General features: G+C 44.3%; 1 protein-coding gene across 1 annotated transcript; it reads right to left on the reverse strand.

The window, feature by feature from the left end:
* Positions 1 to 1,846: 1,846 nt before the first annotated feature.
* Positions 1,847 to 15,979, reverse strand: LOC144530309 (keratin, type I cytoskeletal 50 kDa-like). Its single transcript, XM_078269819.1, has 7 exons — positions 15,566 to 15,979; positions 11,964 to 12,046; positions 11,733 to 11,889; positions 10,576 to 10,737; positions 8,982 to 9,107; positions 2,521 to 2,735; positions 1,847 to 2,011 (listed from the first exon to the last, which is right to left on the reverse strand). Exons 1-7 carry the CDS (start codon positions 15,935 to 15,937, stop codon positions 1,933 to 1,935), a joined length of 1,194 nt encoding a protein of 397 aa, XP_078125945.1. The 5' UTR covers positions 15,938 to 15,979; the 3' UTR covers positions 1,847 to 1,932.
* Between the last annotated feature and the right edge of the window lie 2,936 nt (positions 15,980 to 18,915).

Here is an 18,915-nt window from a genome sequence, read left to right on the forward strand (position 1 = left end):
AAGACCTACATCTTATTTGATGGGGGGCGGTAAGGGAACTGGATAATGGATAGGGGGGCGATAGCACAAAAAAGGTTGAGAACCACTGATGTAAAGGATCCAACCAGTTGTGTGTGTAATGGTCTGATCATTTCAGCTGGACTTGTAGGCCGTTATATTGTTGGCTAGTTTCATTCATAATAAAACATCAGATTATATAAACTACATATGTTTTGTGTGCAGGAATTTTAAATGTGTAAAGTAACTAGTAACTAAAGCTGTAACAGATGAATGTAGTGGAGTAAAAAGTACAATATTTCTCTCTGAAATGTAGTGGAGTAGAAGTAGAAAGGGCATGAAAAGAAAAGACTCAAGTAAAGTACAAGTACCTCAACATTTGGACTGAAGTACAGTACTGGAGTAAATGTACTAACATTCCACCACTGGCCACAGGAGGGCAGCCTTCACCATCAGTTTAATTTAGGAACCTGCAGTAACTGAAACTGAAATGTTTGGTTGTAGTTCAATTACTGAAAATCAAGAATCTCATGAACCAGACCTGAGTAGGATTTATTTAGATTTTCGTGCTATACCACTTTTAGGGGTCCAAGCCCGATGGGGCTGGGAACCGCATTTGCAAGGCGTTTTGGACAATACATGCATTTTAATGGGAAATTTGCAATTGCATTTTATCTGCCACAGTACAGTAAAAGCTATCACACAGTCCCTCCAGGATTATTGTTTGACATGTCACTCTGATGCTGGTGATCCATTTGGCCGTGCGGTGCTTCTGTCGCACTGCGCTCCACTTTATTCCTATGGGTGACTTCAAGCAACTTTAACGTGCCCGCAAAGCATCCCGGGAAGGCGGCGCTGCAATTGAAAAAATGCTGCGTGTCAAGAAGCTGGCCGATGCCCATCTTTATGCAAATGAATCCATTGAACGTGACGCGACTATCAGGTGAAGTAGGAGAAAATCTTTCAAACTAACCTTTGTCGATCTGAAATCAAGACAGATTCAGCAAATGTATGGCCTATTTCTCGCTTAAAATGTTTTCAGAAACACGTTTCGATGAACTATTTTCGTAAAATATGAGATCGTATTCTGTCCGAGCCGCCATGACAGTCAGTTGAAATTCTCGAGCAGCCAGACCCACGTGACGCGTTTGTCCAACACCGACACCATGCTTCAGTCGTGTCGCAAAGATGGATCAGTACTGTGAGGCTCTGTACCAAATGGAGTGAAGATCGGCCCTTAGGGGGCGCTTTGATCAAGGTAGTCGCGTTTTTGGCGTCCCATGTAAATGGATTAATTGCAATTGACTACAGAGCTTGCAGCTCGCGCGATATTTCCTGGCATTTGCCTCGCCACCGTCACGCTCTGCGTCAGGGAGGCGTCGACCCCATCATAACTGCTTGCAGTTCTAGTTCCTTTCTTGTTTTAGTAGTTTAATAATATTACCTGTATGCTGCTTCTCTCTCCAAATTGTTCTTTAGTGTAACACCCCCCTACAAAATTTCAAAAACTAGCCGCTGCAATACGTTTGTGCCCTAGATGTATGATATTTGGTAGGCGTATTTTTCATAAAGAAACTCACAAGAAAGCCTCTTGGAGCCATCCTCTAAATCCAACAGGAAGTCAGCCATTATAAATATACTGTGCTTTCTTAATGTTCTGTCCATTTGCAGGGATTGTACTTTAACAAACTCCTCCTAAAGATTTAACCCGATTTCAATAAAAAAAATTGTGCGAGCAAAGAAAGTAGATCGAAACACTTAAACAGAAATTCTCTTATTAAGTTATCTTTTAGAGAAGATTCTTCATAATAAACCACCAGTGTGAAACAAAAACACGTAAACCACAGAAAACAATGTGAGACTTGATCTTTATTGACCAACCTGAAGCAGACTCAGTTTAAACTTCACAGCGTCTGATTCTGCTTTCATTCCCATCTAACTGCGGCTGATCACGTTTCCATGTTCGTCCAATTCCTCCGTGATCACCACCACCCTGGAGGTCCTGGTGGAAGTGCTGCAAAACAGAAAATGCATAATTTAGTTGCTGCAGAAACAGTAAAGTTTTGAAGAAAATTTGGACGGTGCAACGAGACAGGCCTGCTTGGTTCTTTCGGGGAGTGATTGTAAAGATTTACTTAAAATATCTTTAGGGCATTTCCTCTCTAACTGGGACGGTTTTGGGATCGATTGGTGGGATTGCTGTGGACGAAGTACACACAGAGATTCACTGGTAAAAACCAATTAGGTTTAACCATGTATCAGCTAATGTTACTGTATTGTGTCAACAGTTAACTTCATTTAATATTGGATGTAGCGTTTTCTTTTGCGGGGTGCAAATGTTCCACCAAAACAAGTTCCTTCCTGAGACTATTTGACTAGACCTATACTGCAGCCAGCCACCAAGAGGCGATCCAGATGATTTAACTTCAAGTATACAGTCTCTGCATCAACCCCTGATTTATCCTCAGAGCTGCTAGCATGACTGTAGACTTTGCAGATGTTTTTGTAGTCCTCTCAGCTCACCTCTCTCCGTCCAGCAGCCTCCTGTACTCGGCGATCTCCATCTCCAGTCTGGTCTTGATGTCCAGCAGCTCGGCGTACATGGCCCTCTGGTTACCCAGGTCGGCCCTGAGGTGGGACAGCTGCTCCTCCAGACCCTCCACCTGCCTCTGGTAACCTGTCAGCATGTTGGTGTAGCGGCTGTGGGTCTCAGCCAGATTTGCCTCCACAGCTCCTTTCTGTTCAGGAAGAGGTAGGACAGTCACACTTTACAAAAATCAAATCTTTCCTGTATTTTTTAACAACACTGCTCTACATCCACTGTTTTTACGGTATGTGTGTTGGCACAAAAAGCTGATTGTCGTGCGTCACACTACGGCGAGTGCAAATAAAACTGCGGTTCTGGAAGAGAGTCCCGGTCAGCAACGGAACAGCAACGGAGAGAGTAAGCTGTGTAGAAAACGAGGATGCTATGTCGGCGTCGCTCCATCGTTGTAGCAGACGTGAATGGAAACATATCCAACATTAGGGGTGGGAATCACAGAGTACCTAACGATACGATACATGGCTCACAATACAGATAATATCCCGATACAGCAACTCTGCCATAATCAATGTATTGCTAGACAATCCTATGATGATCTATTACGATATCGGTCCAACTATGAATACAAACTGGAAAGGTTACAGCGGCTATATGTAACTTTTTCAACCTGATCTCACAGAATTGAAATGAACGCGGCCCCTTAACTCAAAATCTGTGGCAGTTTCACGGAATCGCAAAATATTCCTTGATGGGCCCACGGAAGAATTCCGTGAAATGAAAAAGGATCGGCGAAATTTCCATGATGGGTCCACGGAAGAATTCCGTTAAATAAACACGGCCCCTTAAGTTAAGGAAAATGCCATGGGTGGGCTTACGGTTCCGTGACACGTGGGAAGAACGGGACGGTTGGGTTCAGGAAAAGAAGAAAGCGACTTTAGGAAACGTGACATGCGGGACACGAACCCCGGTCTCCTGGGTGAAAGTCCTGTGTTTGACCCATCCACCACCCCAACCAACCTTCTTACGCAGAATTTCGGCCTTACATACTACTCGCTACCGTAGTCGCTCCTATTACTACGTCATCTTCTCATTGACTTTACATTGGTATTGTTTTCCGTATGTGGAATTTTCACACATTCCGTGCCACCACCACGTATTGCGCTATTAACAGTTCGTGATCATTTCACGGAATTCTGTGAGACCAGGCTGAAAAACCTGGGAGGCCCACAACCACCTGGCGCAGAACTGTGACACAAGAGCTGGAACAGATGAACCTCTCATGGGGAGAGGCCAAACATGCTGCCAGGGACCGAATGCAATGGAGAGTGCTCATTGAAGCCTTATGTCCCATAGGGGACGAAGAGGAGTAACTAAGTAAGTAAGGCTGAACATTTTAATGTTTCTAAAGCTCTGTCATCTTTCATACAATGGTCCTAAATGACCTGTAACAGCAAACGAGACTAACAGTGAAAAGAACGCTAATTTCATATAGTATTTAGTGATGCCTCTGTCCAGGTCCGATTTTTCCCGTAAAGTCACAGAATGATTTGCGGCAGGTAGACGGCGCTACAGAGAACATATTCTGACGGGTCACAGATTTCTGCGAAAGCCTGTGTTAGCGTATCCAGCCTGTTGACCCAGGTAAAAGGAAGCAGGAGGTTTCTTTATATAGGCCTAATTGTATTTTAATGTTATTTTTAGAAGTTATCTGTTGTAGTTATGGCTGATACTGGGACAGGACCATCACAGGAAAGAAGAAAATGAAACAAAGAACAACTAACAGCTGAAAGGGAAAGTGAAAGACAACGGGCAAGTCAACTTCGGTCGGGCTTTTAACAGATGGAGACAATTACGGGATGGTAAATGATTCAAAAACCCACCCTGAATTGGCCCTCAGGTATGTCTATTTCATTCATAAAATAACTTTATGCGTGATGTGGTTGTACGTCAAGAACCAACATTAAATTATGTCCCCCTTCCATTTAGTGCCCAGTTTTTATTCCTTTGAGTCCGTGTTTGTGTTGGCCTACTATTTTCTTTTCCCTTGTCCCCCTGTACTTGTGTAAAGCGTCCATGGGTTTCATGATATGCGCTATATAAATCTAAGTTATTACTATGTTGGTTGCTACAACAAACTCTTAATGCTATGACTCATGACACAGTGACAGTGATAGCCGGTTTAACTCACGATACATCCAAAGTAGGCTAAGTTACCGTATGCAACACTTGAAATGCAACGATGCATCTGTGACTTGTTCTCTTATTGTAAATGAATGATTTTCATCCATCCATCCATCCATCTTCATCCGCTTATCCGGGGTCGGGTCGCGGGGGTAGCAGCTCCAGCAGGGGACCCCAAACTTCCCTTTCCCGGGCCACATTAACCAGCTCCGACTGGGGGATCCCGAGGCGTTCCCAGGCCAGGTTAGAGATATAATCCCTCCACCTAGTCCTGGGTCTCCCCCGAGGCCTTCTCCCAGCTGGACGTGCCTGGAACACCTCCCTAGGGAGGCGCCCAGGGGGCATCCTTACCAGATGCCCGAACCACCTCAACTGGCTCCTTTCGACGCAAAGGAGCAGCGGCTCTACTCCGAGCTCCTCACGGATAACTGAGCTTCTCACCCTATCTCTAAGGGAGACGCCAGCTACCCTCCTGAGGAAACCCATTTCGGCCGCTTGTACCCTGGATCTTGTTCTTTCGGTCATGACCCAGCCTTCATGACCATAGGTGAGGGTAGGAACAAAAACTGACCGGTAGATTGAGAGCTTTGCCTTCTGGCTCAGCTCTCTTTTCATCACTAACGGTGCGATAAATTGAATGTAATACCGCACCTGCTGTGCCGATTCTCCGACCAATCTCCGCTCCATTGTCCCCTCACTCGCGAACAAGACCCCAAGGTACTTGAACTCCTTCACTTGGGGGTAAGGACTCATTCCCTACCTGGAGAAGGCACTCCATCGGTTTCCTGCTGAGAACCATGGCCTCCGATTTAGAGGTGCTGATCCTCATCCCAGCCGCTTCACACTCGGCTGCGAACCGATCCAGTGAGTGCTGAAGGTCGCAGGGCCGATGATGCCATCAGGACCACATCATCTGCAAAAAGCAGCGATGAGATCCCCAGCCCACCGAACTGCAACCCCTCTCCACCCCGACTACGCCTCGATATCCTGTCCATAAATACTACAAACAGGATTGGTGACAAGCGCAGCCCTGGCGGAGGCCAGCTCTCACCTGAAACGAGTCCGACTTACTGCCGAGAACCCGGACACAGCTCTCGCTTTGGTCGTACAGAGATTGGATGGCCCTGAGAAGGGACCCCCTCACCCCTGTACTCCCGCAGCACCTCCCACAGTATCTCCCGGGGCACCCGGTCATACGCCTTCTCCAGATCCACAAAACACATGTAGACTGGTTGGGCATACTCCCAGGCTCCCTCCAGGATCCTTGCGAGAGTAAAGATCTGGTCCGTTTTTCCCACGACCAGGGACGGAATCCGCATTGTTCCTCTTCAACCTGAGATTCGACTATCGACCGAACCCTCCTTTCCAGCACCTTGGAGTAGACTTTACCGGGGAGGCTGAGAAGTGTGATACCCCTGTAATTGGCACACACCCTCTGGTCCCCCCCTTTTTAAAAAGGGGAACCACCACCCCGGTCTGCCACTCCTTAGGCACCGTCCCAGACTTCCACGCAATGTTGAAGAGGCGTGTCAACCAAGACAACCCCTCCACACCCAGAGCTTTAAGCATTTCTGGACGGATCTCATCAATTCCTGGGGCTTTGCCACTGTGGAGTTGTTTAACTACCTCAGCAACCTCCACCAGGGAAATTGATGCCAATCCCCCCTCATCCTCCAGCTCTGGCTCTACCATAGAGGGCGTATTAGTCGGATTTAGGAGTTCCTCAAAGTGCTCCTTCCACCGCCCTATTACCTCCTCAGTTGAGGTCAACAGCGTCCCATCCTTACTGTACACAGCTTGGATGGTTCCCCGCTTCCCCCCTCCTGAGGTGGCGAACGGTTTTCCAGAAGTACCTTGGTGCCGACCGAAAGTCCTTCTCCATGTCTTCTCCGAACTTCTCCCACACACGCTGCTTTGCCTCTTTCACGGCAGAGGCTGCAGCCATTCGGGCCCTTCGGTACCTTGCAACTGCCTCCGGAGTCGTCTGGGATAACATATCCCGGAAAGACTCCTTCTTCAGTCGGACGGCTTCCCTGACCACCGGTGTCCACCACGGTGTTCGTGGGTTACCGCCCCTTGAGGCACCTAAGACCCTAAGACCACAGCTCCTCACCGCAGCTTCAGCAATGGAAACTTTGAACATTGTCCACTCAGGTTCAATGCCCCCAGCCTCCACAGGGATGCACGAAAAGCTCCGCCGGAGGTGTGAGTTGAAAGTCTGTCGGACAGGGCCTCCTCCAGACGTTCCCAATTTACCCGCACTACCCGTTTGGGCTTACCAGGTCTGTCCAGAGTCTTCCCCCCACCCCTGACCCAACTCACCACCAGATGGTGATCGGTTGACAGCTCCGCCCCTTTCTTCACCCGAGTGTCCAAAACATATGGCCTCAGATCAGATGAAACGATTATAAAATCGATCATTGACCTTTGGCCTAGGGTGCTCTGGTACCAAGTACACTTATGAGCATCCCTATGTTCGAACATGGTGTTCAGTTATAGACAATCCATGACTAGCACAGAAGTCCAACAACAAACAACCACTCTGGTTTAGATCAGGGAGGCCGTTCCTCCCAATCACGCCTCTCCATGTGTCTCCATCATTACCCACGTGCGCGTTGAAGTCCCCCCAGCAGAACTATGGAGTCCCCGACTGGAGCCCCATGCAGGACTCCACTCAAGGTCTCCAAGAAGGCCGAATACTCTGAACTCTTGTTTGGTGCATATGCACAAACAACAGTCAGAGTTTTTCCCCCCCACAACCCGCAGGCGTAGGGAGGCGACCCTCTCGTCCACCGGGTTAAACTCCAACGTAGCGGCGCTCAGCCGGGGCTTGTGAGTATCCCCACACCCGCCCGGCGCCTCACACCCTGGGCAACTCCGGAGAAGAAAAGAGTCCAACCCCTATCCAGGAGTATGGTTCCAGAACCAAGACTGTGCGTAGAGGTAAGCCCCACCAGATCTAACCGGTAGCGCTCCACCTCCCGCACAAGTTCCGGCTCCTTCCCCCCACAGAGGTGACATTCCACGTCCCCAGAGCCAGCCTCTGCTGCCCGGGTCTGGTCCGTCGAGGCCCCTGACCTTCATTGCCACCCATGTGGCAGCGCACCCGACCCCAGCGGTTCCTCCCACAGGTGGTGGGCCCATGGGATGGAGGGATGTCCGCCACGTAGCTTTTTCGGGCTGTGCCCGACCGGGCTCCGTGGCAAACCCGGCCACCAGACGCTCGCTGACGAGCCCTCCATCTGGGCCTGGCTCCAGACGGGGGCCCCAGGCTTCCTCCGGGCAGGGTCACTTCATCCCTTCCTCGATTTTTCATAGGATTTTTGAACCATTCTTTGTCTGGCCCCTCACCTGAGACCACTTTGCCTTGGGAGACCCTACCAGGAGCACAAAGCTCCAGACAACACAGCCCTCAGGTTCATAGGGACACACAAACCTCTCCACCACGATAAGGTGATGGTTCCCGGAGAAGTGAATGATTTTCTGTCTGAGCAAAACATTCATCACAACTACATGACCTCCCGGTAATGCTAACTCAATATTCTACAGTGGGCAATACAGCACCGTAAAGAATAGACCTTTACGACAGCAGGTGTGGTAAAAACACTACTACTTTTGTCCAAAGCAGCCGCAAGAATCAACACAAACTGAAAGTTACATATAGACACTTTAAGTACAGGTTTTCTCTCTTTATTCACTGCAAAACCAAACTGTTAGAAAAGTTTTTCAGTCTGTAAATTGAAATAACACAACAAAATAAATTCTGACTTTTCCGCAGGTTTTTAAACACTTTTATTTAAAGGTGCAATACGTAATCCTGACAGCTAGTGTTTGAAATAGTTACCGCAGTACAAATTCATTGTGGTCATTTTGGGATTTATTACAGTAAATTTATTACATATTGGACCTTTAACTTTTTAAGTCAAAACGATGAATTTGTAGGTTAAAGTAAGAACTTTAAGTACAAACATTTTAAAGTTCAAACTATTAAAATTGCGTCGCAGAATTTTTATTTAAAAGTAACAAATTGTCCAACATAAAAAACAAAAGTCACTGTTTTCTATGGGTTTCTGGAGGACTTCAGGGCTCCCCCCTCAAAACAATTTTTAAGTTCTTTAATTAAAAAAAACTATTTCACATTATTATTAACATATCTGTGTCTAAAATGTTGAAAAAGCTAGAGCAGATAAATGAATAACACTCAAAATGCTCAAAGACAAAATAAATCATTTTTTTCAACAATTTAGTGGTTTCTTACCTTGCTGATCTCAGACTGCAGTTTGATCTCCAAAGTCTGAAGAGTCAGTCTGACCTCTGAGATCTCAGTCTTGGACGTCTGCAGAGTCTCGGTACTCACGGCCACCTCTTTGTTCAGCTCGGCTGACTGTGAAGAACAATCAATGATGTTATTGATCAAATATCAGGGTATTTATACATACAGTGATGGAAGTGCTTTACAGCGAATATCGAGGGCAAAAGAACACGTGAAAGCAAAACAAAGTAAAAGCATAGAAACAAAATATGTAAAGTATGATGAAAAATACAATATATAGTAAGACAAATGAAAAGCATAGGAACAATAAAACAGAAAACAAAAGACTGACAATTAGTTAAAACAGTGCTCAAATAATCTTTCAAAGTGTCCACAGAGCTATTATCTCTTACAGGGGTTTTTCTGCATAGAGAAAGTTTTGGCACCCCCCCACAAAGATGTTTTTTAGCCAGCGCCGAAGGAAAATCACCAGCGCCAAAGCTGATTTTCAGTAGCAGGCCTCCCTACTACACTACTACAGTATTCAACATCACTGACAATCAATGTATTTCAAAATAGAAAACATTACACTTGATAAGGTTTTGTATTCATAACACTATTGTATTATTGTACATAACAGTACTGCTAACAGTAATAGCAGTTACCTTATGTAAGTCACTCCTACATTTTTCCACTTTGTTTTTCTTGACATAAAGACGTTTTTACTATACATTTGTGCCTAAAAATGTATCAGGAAATGAAGTCTTTGTGTCCCCCCCCGAAGGCCCATTCTGAGCCAGAAAAAACTCCTGTCTTATATTCTTGGATAAAGATTTCCATAGTTAAGGTGAGTTTTGATTGTTGCGATAGCTTGCATTAAGAAAACCGGCAACAGAAGATCTAAAAGGCCGTGAAGGATTACAAAACGACAAAGAATTAGTAATGTACGCAGCAGTAAGCAGTGAAAAATATTTTTAGTAAAATTAAATAAAATAAAATGGTATGCTTTTATAAAAACCTTTTGAAAAACTCGGCTGAAGTGAAAGGTTATTGCCAGGTTACAGAATGGGGCAGCAGTGAGTACATTCAAGGCAGGACATAGGACTTTGTGGTAGCTTTTAGCATTTTAGCTTTTCAGCATTCACACGCATTTTCTGCAAGAAATGCATTTTCCCAAAATTCATAAAAGTCATAGAACTTCAAAACAGAAACTTATGAAACTTTAAAACTTTAAAATAAAAAACTAAGTGTTTGTAGACCGAGCTGTAGAACTTAAGAAACTACATTTTAAAAACTTTAAAACAACGTAAAACTTCCTGTTTTAAAAAACAATACAACTTTGTTGTCAGTTTACACTGAAATTCAATTTGCGTTCCTTAGCAGCTTCGCTCAAAAAGAATAAAGAATACACAGAGTTAGACAACAATTACACATATAGTACAAAGATTTAGTTCAAAAACTTTAAAGTTTAAAAACTTGAGAAGTAAAACTTATAATACTAAAACAAAACGAAAAAAACAAAAGTTAAAACTTCAGAACAATAAAACAGGGGGAAGCAGTGAGCCCATTCAGGGCAGGAAACAGGACTTTGTTGTCTCACCTTGGTCTGGAACCAGGACTCCAGGTCTTCGCGGTTCTTTTTGACGACGGTCTCGTAGTGCTCTCTGATTCCGGCCATGACGGCGGACAGGTCCTGCTGTGGAGCGGCGTCCATCTCCACGTTCACCTGGCCTCCCACCTGGGCTCGCAGGGCCAGCAGGTCCTGCAAGAAGATGCCGGTTAAACTTCTGTCTTTTAATCTTTTTATGCAGCTTGTTCTCATGAAGCATTAGTACATAAAGCTTTGAAAAGTAAAGCTCTGTAATTCGTATGTATTCCACGTATTAATTACTGTCAGCAGCACATTAACTGCTGCTGTATAAGAGCGTGAAGATCCTTGTAGGGAAGATGGTCGGGGGGGATGTTTGGCTCCTAAAACACAGGGCTTTCAAGAGGAGAGCAGAGTTAATGTCCTGGAAGAAGTTAAGGAGAAAACACAAGACTTTCACCCAGGAAACAGGTGTTCATGTCCTGAAGAAGTTAAGGAGAAAACACAAGACTTTCACCAGGAAACAGGTGTTCATGTCCTGAAGAAGTTAAGGAGAAAACACAAGACTTTCACCCAGGAAACGGGTGTTTATGTCCCCGAAGAAGTTAAGGTAATATAAATTAAGCGATAGCAGTTATGGTTTTTGCACTAGAAGCAGGAGTATCAAAGGTGCCCCCGAGCCTCATCTCTGTGAAAACAACTCTCTGAGAAAGGAGTCGTCATGTCAACCTTTAACTGCAGTTGGTAACACAGAGCTTCTTGAGAACTACTACTACTACTTCACCTACTTCTTACACATTCAAGCCAGCAATCCAGTTTAGCGTCAGCCCTTCAACAGAGCATTCACACAGCATTTCCTCTACTCTCTAATGTCTAAACTAGTCAGTTTGGTGTCTCAACATAACTGTCCTGGCCGCATGACAATTTTTTTGTCGGCTAAAGTCAACTGCAACAGCCTCTTGAAGGGCCGCCACCTCACTGTGCTGTGTAACTGGCCCACAGTCAACTTTGTTTTGCTAAATTTAACTGTAAAGACCAAACCAAAAAGGCTGAACTTAACCTGTCATGTGACCGGCTGGTGATCGGCTAATTCTGTTGGATATCATACAAACCCGTTAATGAGAATGAGTAGTTTAATTTATCTTAATGTCTGGTTTCAGTGGTCTCACCTCCTCATGGTTCATCTTCAGCTGGATCAGCTCGTCTTTCAGACCCTCCACCTGAATCTCCAGGTTCCTAATGCTCAGGTTCAGCTCCTGCAGAAGCTTCTTCAGCCCGGCAATGTCGCCTTCCACTGACTGATGCAACGCCAGCTCGTGCTCATACCTGGAGAAAAAAAAGACAAATTGAATCAGGTGGTCTTGATGCAGGATTGATCTTAAAGGAACTTAAACACTCACTTGACTTTAAAGTCGTCTGTGGCCAGCTGGGCATTGTCGATGGCGAGGACGAGGGCAGAGTTTCCACGAGTTGCGAAGTTGATCTGAGCAGGAAGGAGGGGAAGACACTGTGTGAACAACTTTCATTTTTTAAAGATTGAATTAAATCTTATTTAGAGTGTTAAATCCTACCAGAAGTTATCTCAGGACTTTACAGATAGAGGAGGTCTAGACCACACTGTATAATGTATAGACCCAAAAATCCCCCCTAAGAGCAAGCATTTGGTGCAATGGGGCAATTAAAGTAACAATAAAGATAATAGAACTATGACTAAACATGTAGCAGTGCAGGGTGTAGCAGGGGGTCAAGCCGGACCATGGCAGCAGCTGCAAACACAATTTAGGTACCACCCAACCCTGTCTCAAACCAGTTCGTAAATAGTCACGTTATTTTAATTTATTGATTCATGTACAGGTCACAATTTTCTCGTTTATTTCGTGTACAAGTCATGATTTTCGAATGTTACCATTTCACGAACTGCCATGACTGGAAATTAAATGCCACAACGGGGAAATTAAACAACAGGACGAACCGCCACACGGAGACACGATCCCCGGGCGCAAGGACACGATCTCCGGTCTCTGTGGCACGCAACAACGGGGACATGAAATGCCACAACAACGGAATGGTTGAGGTTAGGAAAAGAAGAACTGGGAAAGTACCTGTCACACGCAGGACACGACAACAACAACGGGACGGTTGTGGTTAGGAAGAGAATAACGTGGAAAGGAACTGCAACACGCCAGACGTGATCCCCGGTCACTGGGGTGAAAGTCCTGTATTGTTTGACCCATCCACCACCTCGACCAACCTCCCTACGTGGATTTTCTGCTTTTCATACTACTTCCTACCGTTATCGTGCTGTGATCACGAAATATGCTTCCCATTTAAATACATTAAATTAAAATTTGGAATCACCACACGAAAAAAACGACATAATCGTGTCCTGTTCACGAATCAATAGATTCAAAAAAACATAACCATTTCACGAACTGCCATGAGACTGGGCTGTGCCACCACAATCCAAGATGTAAAACAAAGTCAGACTACATTAATACAAATTCAAGTCCTTCAAAGTCATCCGTCTCAAGTCAAAGTCAAGTCATTTTCCAATGTAAGTTAAGCAAGTCTCAAGTCCTCAAATTGGCGACTCGAGTCGGACTCGAGTCAAGTCATGAGACTTACTTGTCAATCAAGCCAGACGAAACCAGTCAGTTAGCTAAACTTTAAGCATGCATTAAAGATATAAAATCCTGGATGACCTACAATTTTCTGATGTTAAACTCAGACAAAACTGAAGTTATTGTGCTGGGCCCCAAACCTCCGAACCTCATTATCTAAAGATATAGCTACCCTGGATAGTATTGCCCTGGCCTCCAGCACTACTGTCAGAAATCTAGGAGTTATTTTTGATCAGGATATATCCTTTAACGCCCATCCAAAACAATCCTCAAGAACAGCTTTTTTTCATCTTCGTAACATTGCCAAAATTAGGAACATCCTGTCTCAAAACGATGCTGAAAAACTAGTCCATGCATTCGTTACTTCCAGGCTGGACTACTAATTCCTTACTGTCCTTACTTTCAGGATGCTCAAATAAGTCCCTTAAGACTCTCCAGCTGATCCAGAATGCTGCAGCGCGTGTTCTGACAAGAACTATGAAAAGAGATCATATTTCTTCTGTGTTGGCTTCTCTGCATTGGCTTCCTGTAAAATCCAGGATTGAATTTAAAATCCTTCTCCTGACCTACAAAGCTCTAAATGGTCAAGCACCATCATATCTTGAAGAGCTCTTAGTACCTTATTGTCCCACTAGAGCACTACACTCGCAGAACTCAGAGCTACTTGTGGTTCCTAGAGTCTCTAAAAGTAGGATGGGAGCCAGAGCCTTCAGCTACCAGGCTCCTCCGCCTAGCCCGGCCCACCTGCAAAGAAACTGAACAAACAGGTTCATATTTACAAAAAAAACTGAAAAGGTACATATTTACAGAACAAACTAAACAAACCGGTTCATATTTACACACTAACGATGATCAGCTGATGTTTACTCAAGTTCACCAGGTCTTATTTATGTACAAACTCCACATTTGTTAAAGTTCAGTTCAACCAAAAATAACCATCTTGTAAGTAACAAGCTTTTGTTTTTTTGGAAAAATGTGTCTCCTAAAAGAAGAATACTTTGCAAATGCAAAAAAATGCAGAAAATGCAGTTTTAGCCTCTTACATGTTTCCTACTTTTTTCTGTTTTATATCATAATAAACTGAATATCTTTGGGTTTTGGACTAAGAAAACAAGACTTAAGACTTTTATCATCTTGGACTTTGAGAAACTGGGATGGAACTTTTCCACTGTTTTCTGATATTTTATAGACCAAACGAAAGAATTGATTAATTGAGACAATAATCGGCGGAATAATTGATAATGAAAATAATTGTTAGTTGCAGCCTTGTGTAACACTTTTCTGTGTTGTTATGTTGCGAGAGAGTGCAATTTATTTCCTGTTTTTCCAACTTCAAACGATGTCACCAAAGGAAACCATTGTTAACATCTGTCCAACATCTTTCTCTTTGTTCATCTCACTTCAATTATTAACAAATTCTCATGTGCAATTTATATAATCAAAGATCGATACATCTGTGTATCTATACAGTATTGTCGATACATTGGTACAAAATGCTGCTGCATGTCTTTTAACTGGCACAAGCAAGTACAAGCACATTTCACCTATTTTAGCTTCACTCCACTGGTTACCTGTCCATTTGAGGATTCATTTTAAAATTCTTGTATTTGTTTTTAAAGCCTTGACTGGCCTTGCCCCAATTTACCTCTCTGAGCTGCTGCACCCCTACACTCCCAGCCGATCTCTCAGGTCAGCTGACCAGCTGCTCCTGATGGTGCCCAAAGCTCGGCTTAAGCTCAGAGGGGACAGAGCGTTTGCCATTGCAGCTCCAAAACTTTGGAATGGACTGCCCCTGCACATTAGACAGGCCTCCTCTCTGTCTCATTTTAAAGGTCTTCTTAAAACCCACCTCTTTTCTCTGGCTTTTAACACCAGGTAGAGTGTTCTTATGTGTATACTTGCACATTTGTATTGTGTTTGTCATATTGTATTTTATTTATTCTACTCATCTCTGTTTTATCTTTTTGTGCAGCACTTTGGAAACCTTGTGTTTGTTAAAATCAGGCTATATAAATAAAGTGGATTGGATTGGATTGGATGGATTGTTTCTCCACCCCTACATCTAAAGAGGCTTTTATTTCACTAAACTCCAAAATCCGACTAAAGTACAGCCTATTTTCTGTATTTTTGTGCTCACCTTTAAATATTAATATATATACTTTATGAAGCCAATACGTTGGCAAACTCATTTCAAGCACCAAAACTATTTGTCCCCATGAGTAAACTTTTGATTTCTCAATAAAGAGATTTGTGGAATTCCCAAAAAGTGAACATCAACTTTTCAGCTTAAGGGCCAAGTTACAGTTTCTCTTTACACATTGTTCTGGGGCATATTTTGGTCCCTACTAAAGTCATCCGATTTTCTGTCTTTCTGTGCTCACCTGGTCCTGCAGGTCTTTGATGCGGACGTAGTACGCGGTCCAGTCATGGCCCTCAGGTTTGGTCTTGTTCTCCAGGAACTGTCTGATCTTCAGCTCCAGGTCGGCGTTGGCCTTCTCCAGGCTGCGCACCTTGTCCAGGTAGGACGCCAGGCGGTCGTTGAGGTTCTGCATGGCCACTTTCTTGTTGTCGGAGATGTCGACGGTGTCGGCCATGTTGAAGCTGGCACCGGCACTGGCGGAGGAGGAGAAGGATGCCTGGGAGACATGGATTCCAGTCCCTCCGGCTCCTCCGTACACGCTGCCGGACCCCATGCTGCCGACACGGCGGGGGGAGGAGGACATAAGGCTGCTGCGGCTGGAGAAGGAGGTCATGGCTGAGGGTCGGCTCTGAGTGGAGAGTGAAGAGCTGCTGGGACCGAGGCTCCTTTTATGCCTCACATCCCCTCCCTCAGACCCCCAGGAGGTCAGTCATGTTATGATGCCAAACATGCTGGAGGTGGAAACAGCAAACAGCAAGCAGGTCAGGCAGGTTTACAGCCTCTCTGCTCCCTGTCTGTTAGTTTACATCATATTACCTTTAGCTGACACTTTTATCCAAAGCAAATTCAATAAGTGCATTCAACTATTAAGGTTCAAACTCTGAACAGCAAGAATTGAGTTCAAGTACACTAGCTACAAATAAGCCAAACTACAAAGAGCCAAATGTTAGTGCAACATGTAGGTCAGGGTTACCCCTATTTTCCCCCCGGGCGTGTCTGTGCTACGTCCCAGAAGCGTGCGTGAAGCGGAGCTCCACTTTGCTAAAGATACACGCCTAGGTCTATTTTTACCGAAACCCCACAATATAACATACGTCTCCTCTACAACACCACGGACGATGAAGGATTCATCTTGGAGGTGGAAAAACATAGTAGACATCACAGAATCTTTTTATAAAGACAACACCAGAAAAGAGAAGCATGGATTGTAACTGCAGGAGTGCTTGGAGTGGAAGGTAGATACTAGCCTAATGGTTTAGTGTGCAACTTTTTTATATTAATGAACACCCGTTACATTCAAGCCATTGCCAAATGAGTTGATAAAAGAAGACGCTCCCAGGAAATCGGGGTTATGGTTAGACATTACATTACATTTAGCTATTTGTTTGTTTGGATCCCTATCAGCTTTAGCATAAGCTAGAAGCTGTTCTTCCTGCAGTCCTGCAGTCTTTTTAATAACACAGACACTATACAAAGTACATCTCATATGTCTTAAAAATTTGAACTGACGCAGTTAAAGAAAACGAAGAAAAAAAAGACATTACACCACTCAACCAAAATAAATGCTACCAACATGTAACTTTAGATCCTAGTTTGCCATGACCCTCTGGGGGTCCAACACACATTTTAAGAAGATCGGCCATTAAGGGGCGCTGTAGCCAACGTAGACCAGTTTCGGCCCTTCTACTCAATCAATGTTAATGGGACATTTGCAACGGCAACGTTTTTTTTACTGACGTTTGCCTCCTCACCGTTACGCTTTGGGTCCCACTTTCACGCGCTCCCCGGTCGTCGGGGGCGACTCACGACCCTGTCATAACTGCTTACATTTCTAGCTACAAAGATAAAAATAAAATAATAAAAAAATATTTAAAAAAATCAAAGGATATTTTTTTGGTTTTTTTAAAGTAAGCTTTGTGCAATGTGTAGGGGAGTTAGCTGAGTTCACCAAAAGTGGTTTGACATGAATAGGTCAAAAGGTCAAGTCGCATAATAGATTTATAGCATTTATTTACATTAAAAAATATTTAAAAAATCAAAGGATGGGTTTTTTGAAAAAAACAAGCTTTGTGTTATGTGTAGGGGAATTAGCTGAATTCATCAGAAGTATTTTGACATGAATAGGTCAAAATGGCAAGCCGCATAATAGATTTTTCGAATGTGTCGAATATCCAATGTCCAATATAAAACCAACTTTACCACGGCAAACTCCAAACAACAATAATCGAGTACATTAGCTTCAAATAAGCCAAACTACAAAAAGCCACATAAGTGCAACATGTACAGTTATTTTAGCAGTTTAGCTATTAAAATAGCTGTCACGGCCTAGCCGTGACTCAGACATTTGTGTTTCTTTTTTTGGTGTTCTGTGTGGGAGTGGGAGTGTGTGGGCAGGCGTGGCTTTCTCCAGGGCACCTAATCAAGCTCCAGAACAAGTACTCCTGAGATCCAGAGGGACGAGGGTAGGAGTTGGAGCTAGGTGGAAAGCTAACGCTAGCCACCGTAGCTGGCCACCTGTGCCAGGCTTCACCTGCTACGGAGACCAGCACCTCAGCCTGCGGTGCTGCTAGCGGAATACTTGACAGGCTTCGCCTGCTACGGAGACCAGCACATCAGCCTGCGGTGCTGCTAGCCGGAATACTTGACAGGCTTCGCCTGCTACGGAGACCAGCACATCAGCCTGCGGTGTTGCTCGATGCCGCTAACCGGTAAGAGGGTATCCTCAGCGGTGAAACGCGGAGGATGTCCCTAGCTCATACCTAGCTCATACGCAGGAGTATGAGCTAGGTGGAAAGCTAACGCTAGCCGGCCACTTGTCCCATCAATCCTGCTTGAAGTGTCTCTTTGGACAACAAACTGGACTACATTCAACTTCAACGAAACTCCCAACGCGAGTTCAGAGACTGCTGTGTTTTTGTTGTTGTGGAAACATGGCTGAACAACAGTGCTGCTCTGTCACCAGGTAAGACTAGCTAGTGGAGGTCGGCTTTTTTAACACGGACTGTTGCAGAAATGAGCTGCTTGTATCCAACTAACTGCTAACTGCTGGTGGAGTTTGTGACTGTTAGATGCCGACCATTCTACATCCCACGCAAATTTACGGCTGTGTTTATACTCTGTGTTTACAGCCTACCAAGCGCTAATGCTAGTATGTGTTAGCTGAACTTTTCGGAGCATATGTCGTATGTCGTTTTTATATAATGTGGTTTTTATATATTTTAATTGCGTAACCACTTGAGCCACGGTGAAACGTTGTTTAGTGTATATGGTTGAAATGACAATAAAACACAGTTGAATTGAGTTGACCGTCTGTCTGTCTGTAAACAGTAAGCGTGGCTTGGGAGTGGACTCAGAGCAGTGAAGCAAGTGCATTCTGGGATTTGGTGTCTTTCATCCACATGAGCCAAAAACACATTTCCTGGCTTTTCTCGGCCTAGAAGCCACCAATTTAAAAAAAAATTTCTCACATTTATACTACATAAGTGACCCAATGTAAAGATATATTCAGCTTTCCAGCAGTGAAATATCCCTTTAACCCTCCTGTTGTCAAATTTGACCCAATTTCATAAAGTTTTAATATCAGAAATTTTG

This window comes from Sander vitreus, chromosome 15 (genome assembly GCF_031162955.1).
Source record: "Sander vitreus isolate 19-12246 chromosome 15, sanVit1, whole genome shotgun sequence".
Taxonomy (NCBI): domain Eukaryota; kingdom Metazoa; phylum Chordata; class Actinopteri; order Perciformes; family Percidae; genus Sander; species Sander vitreus.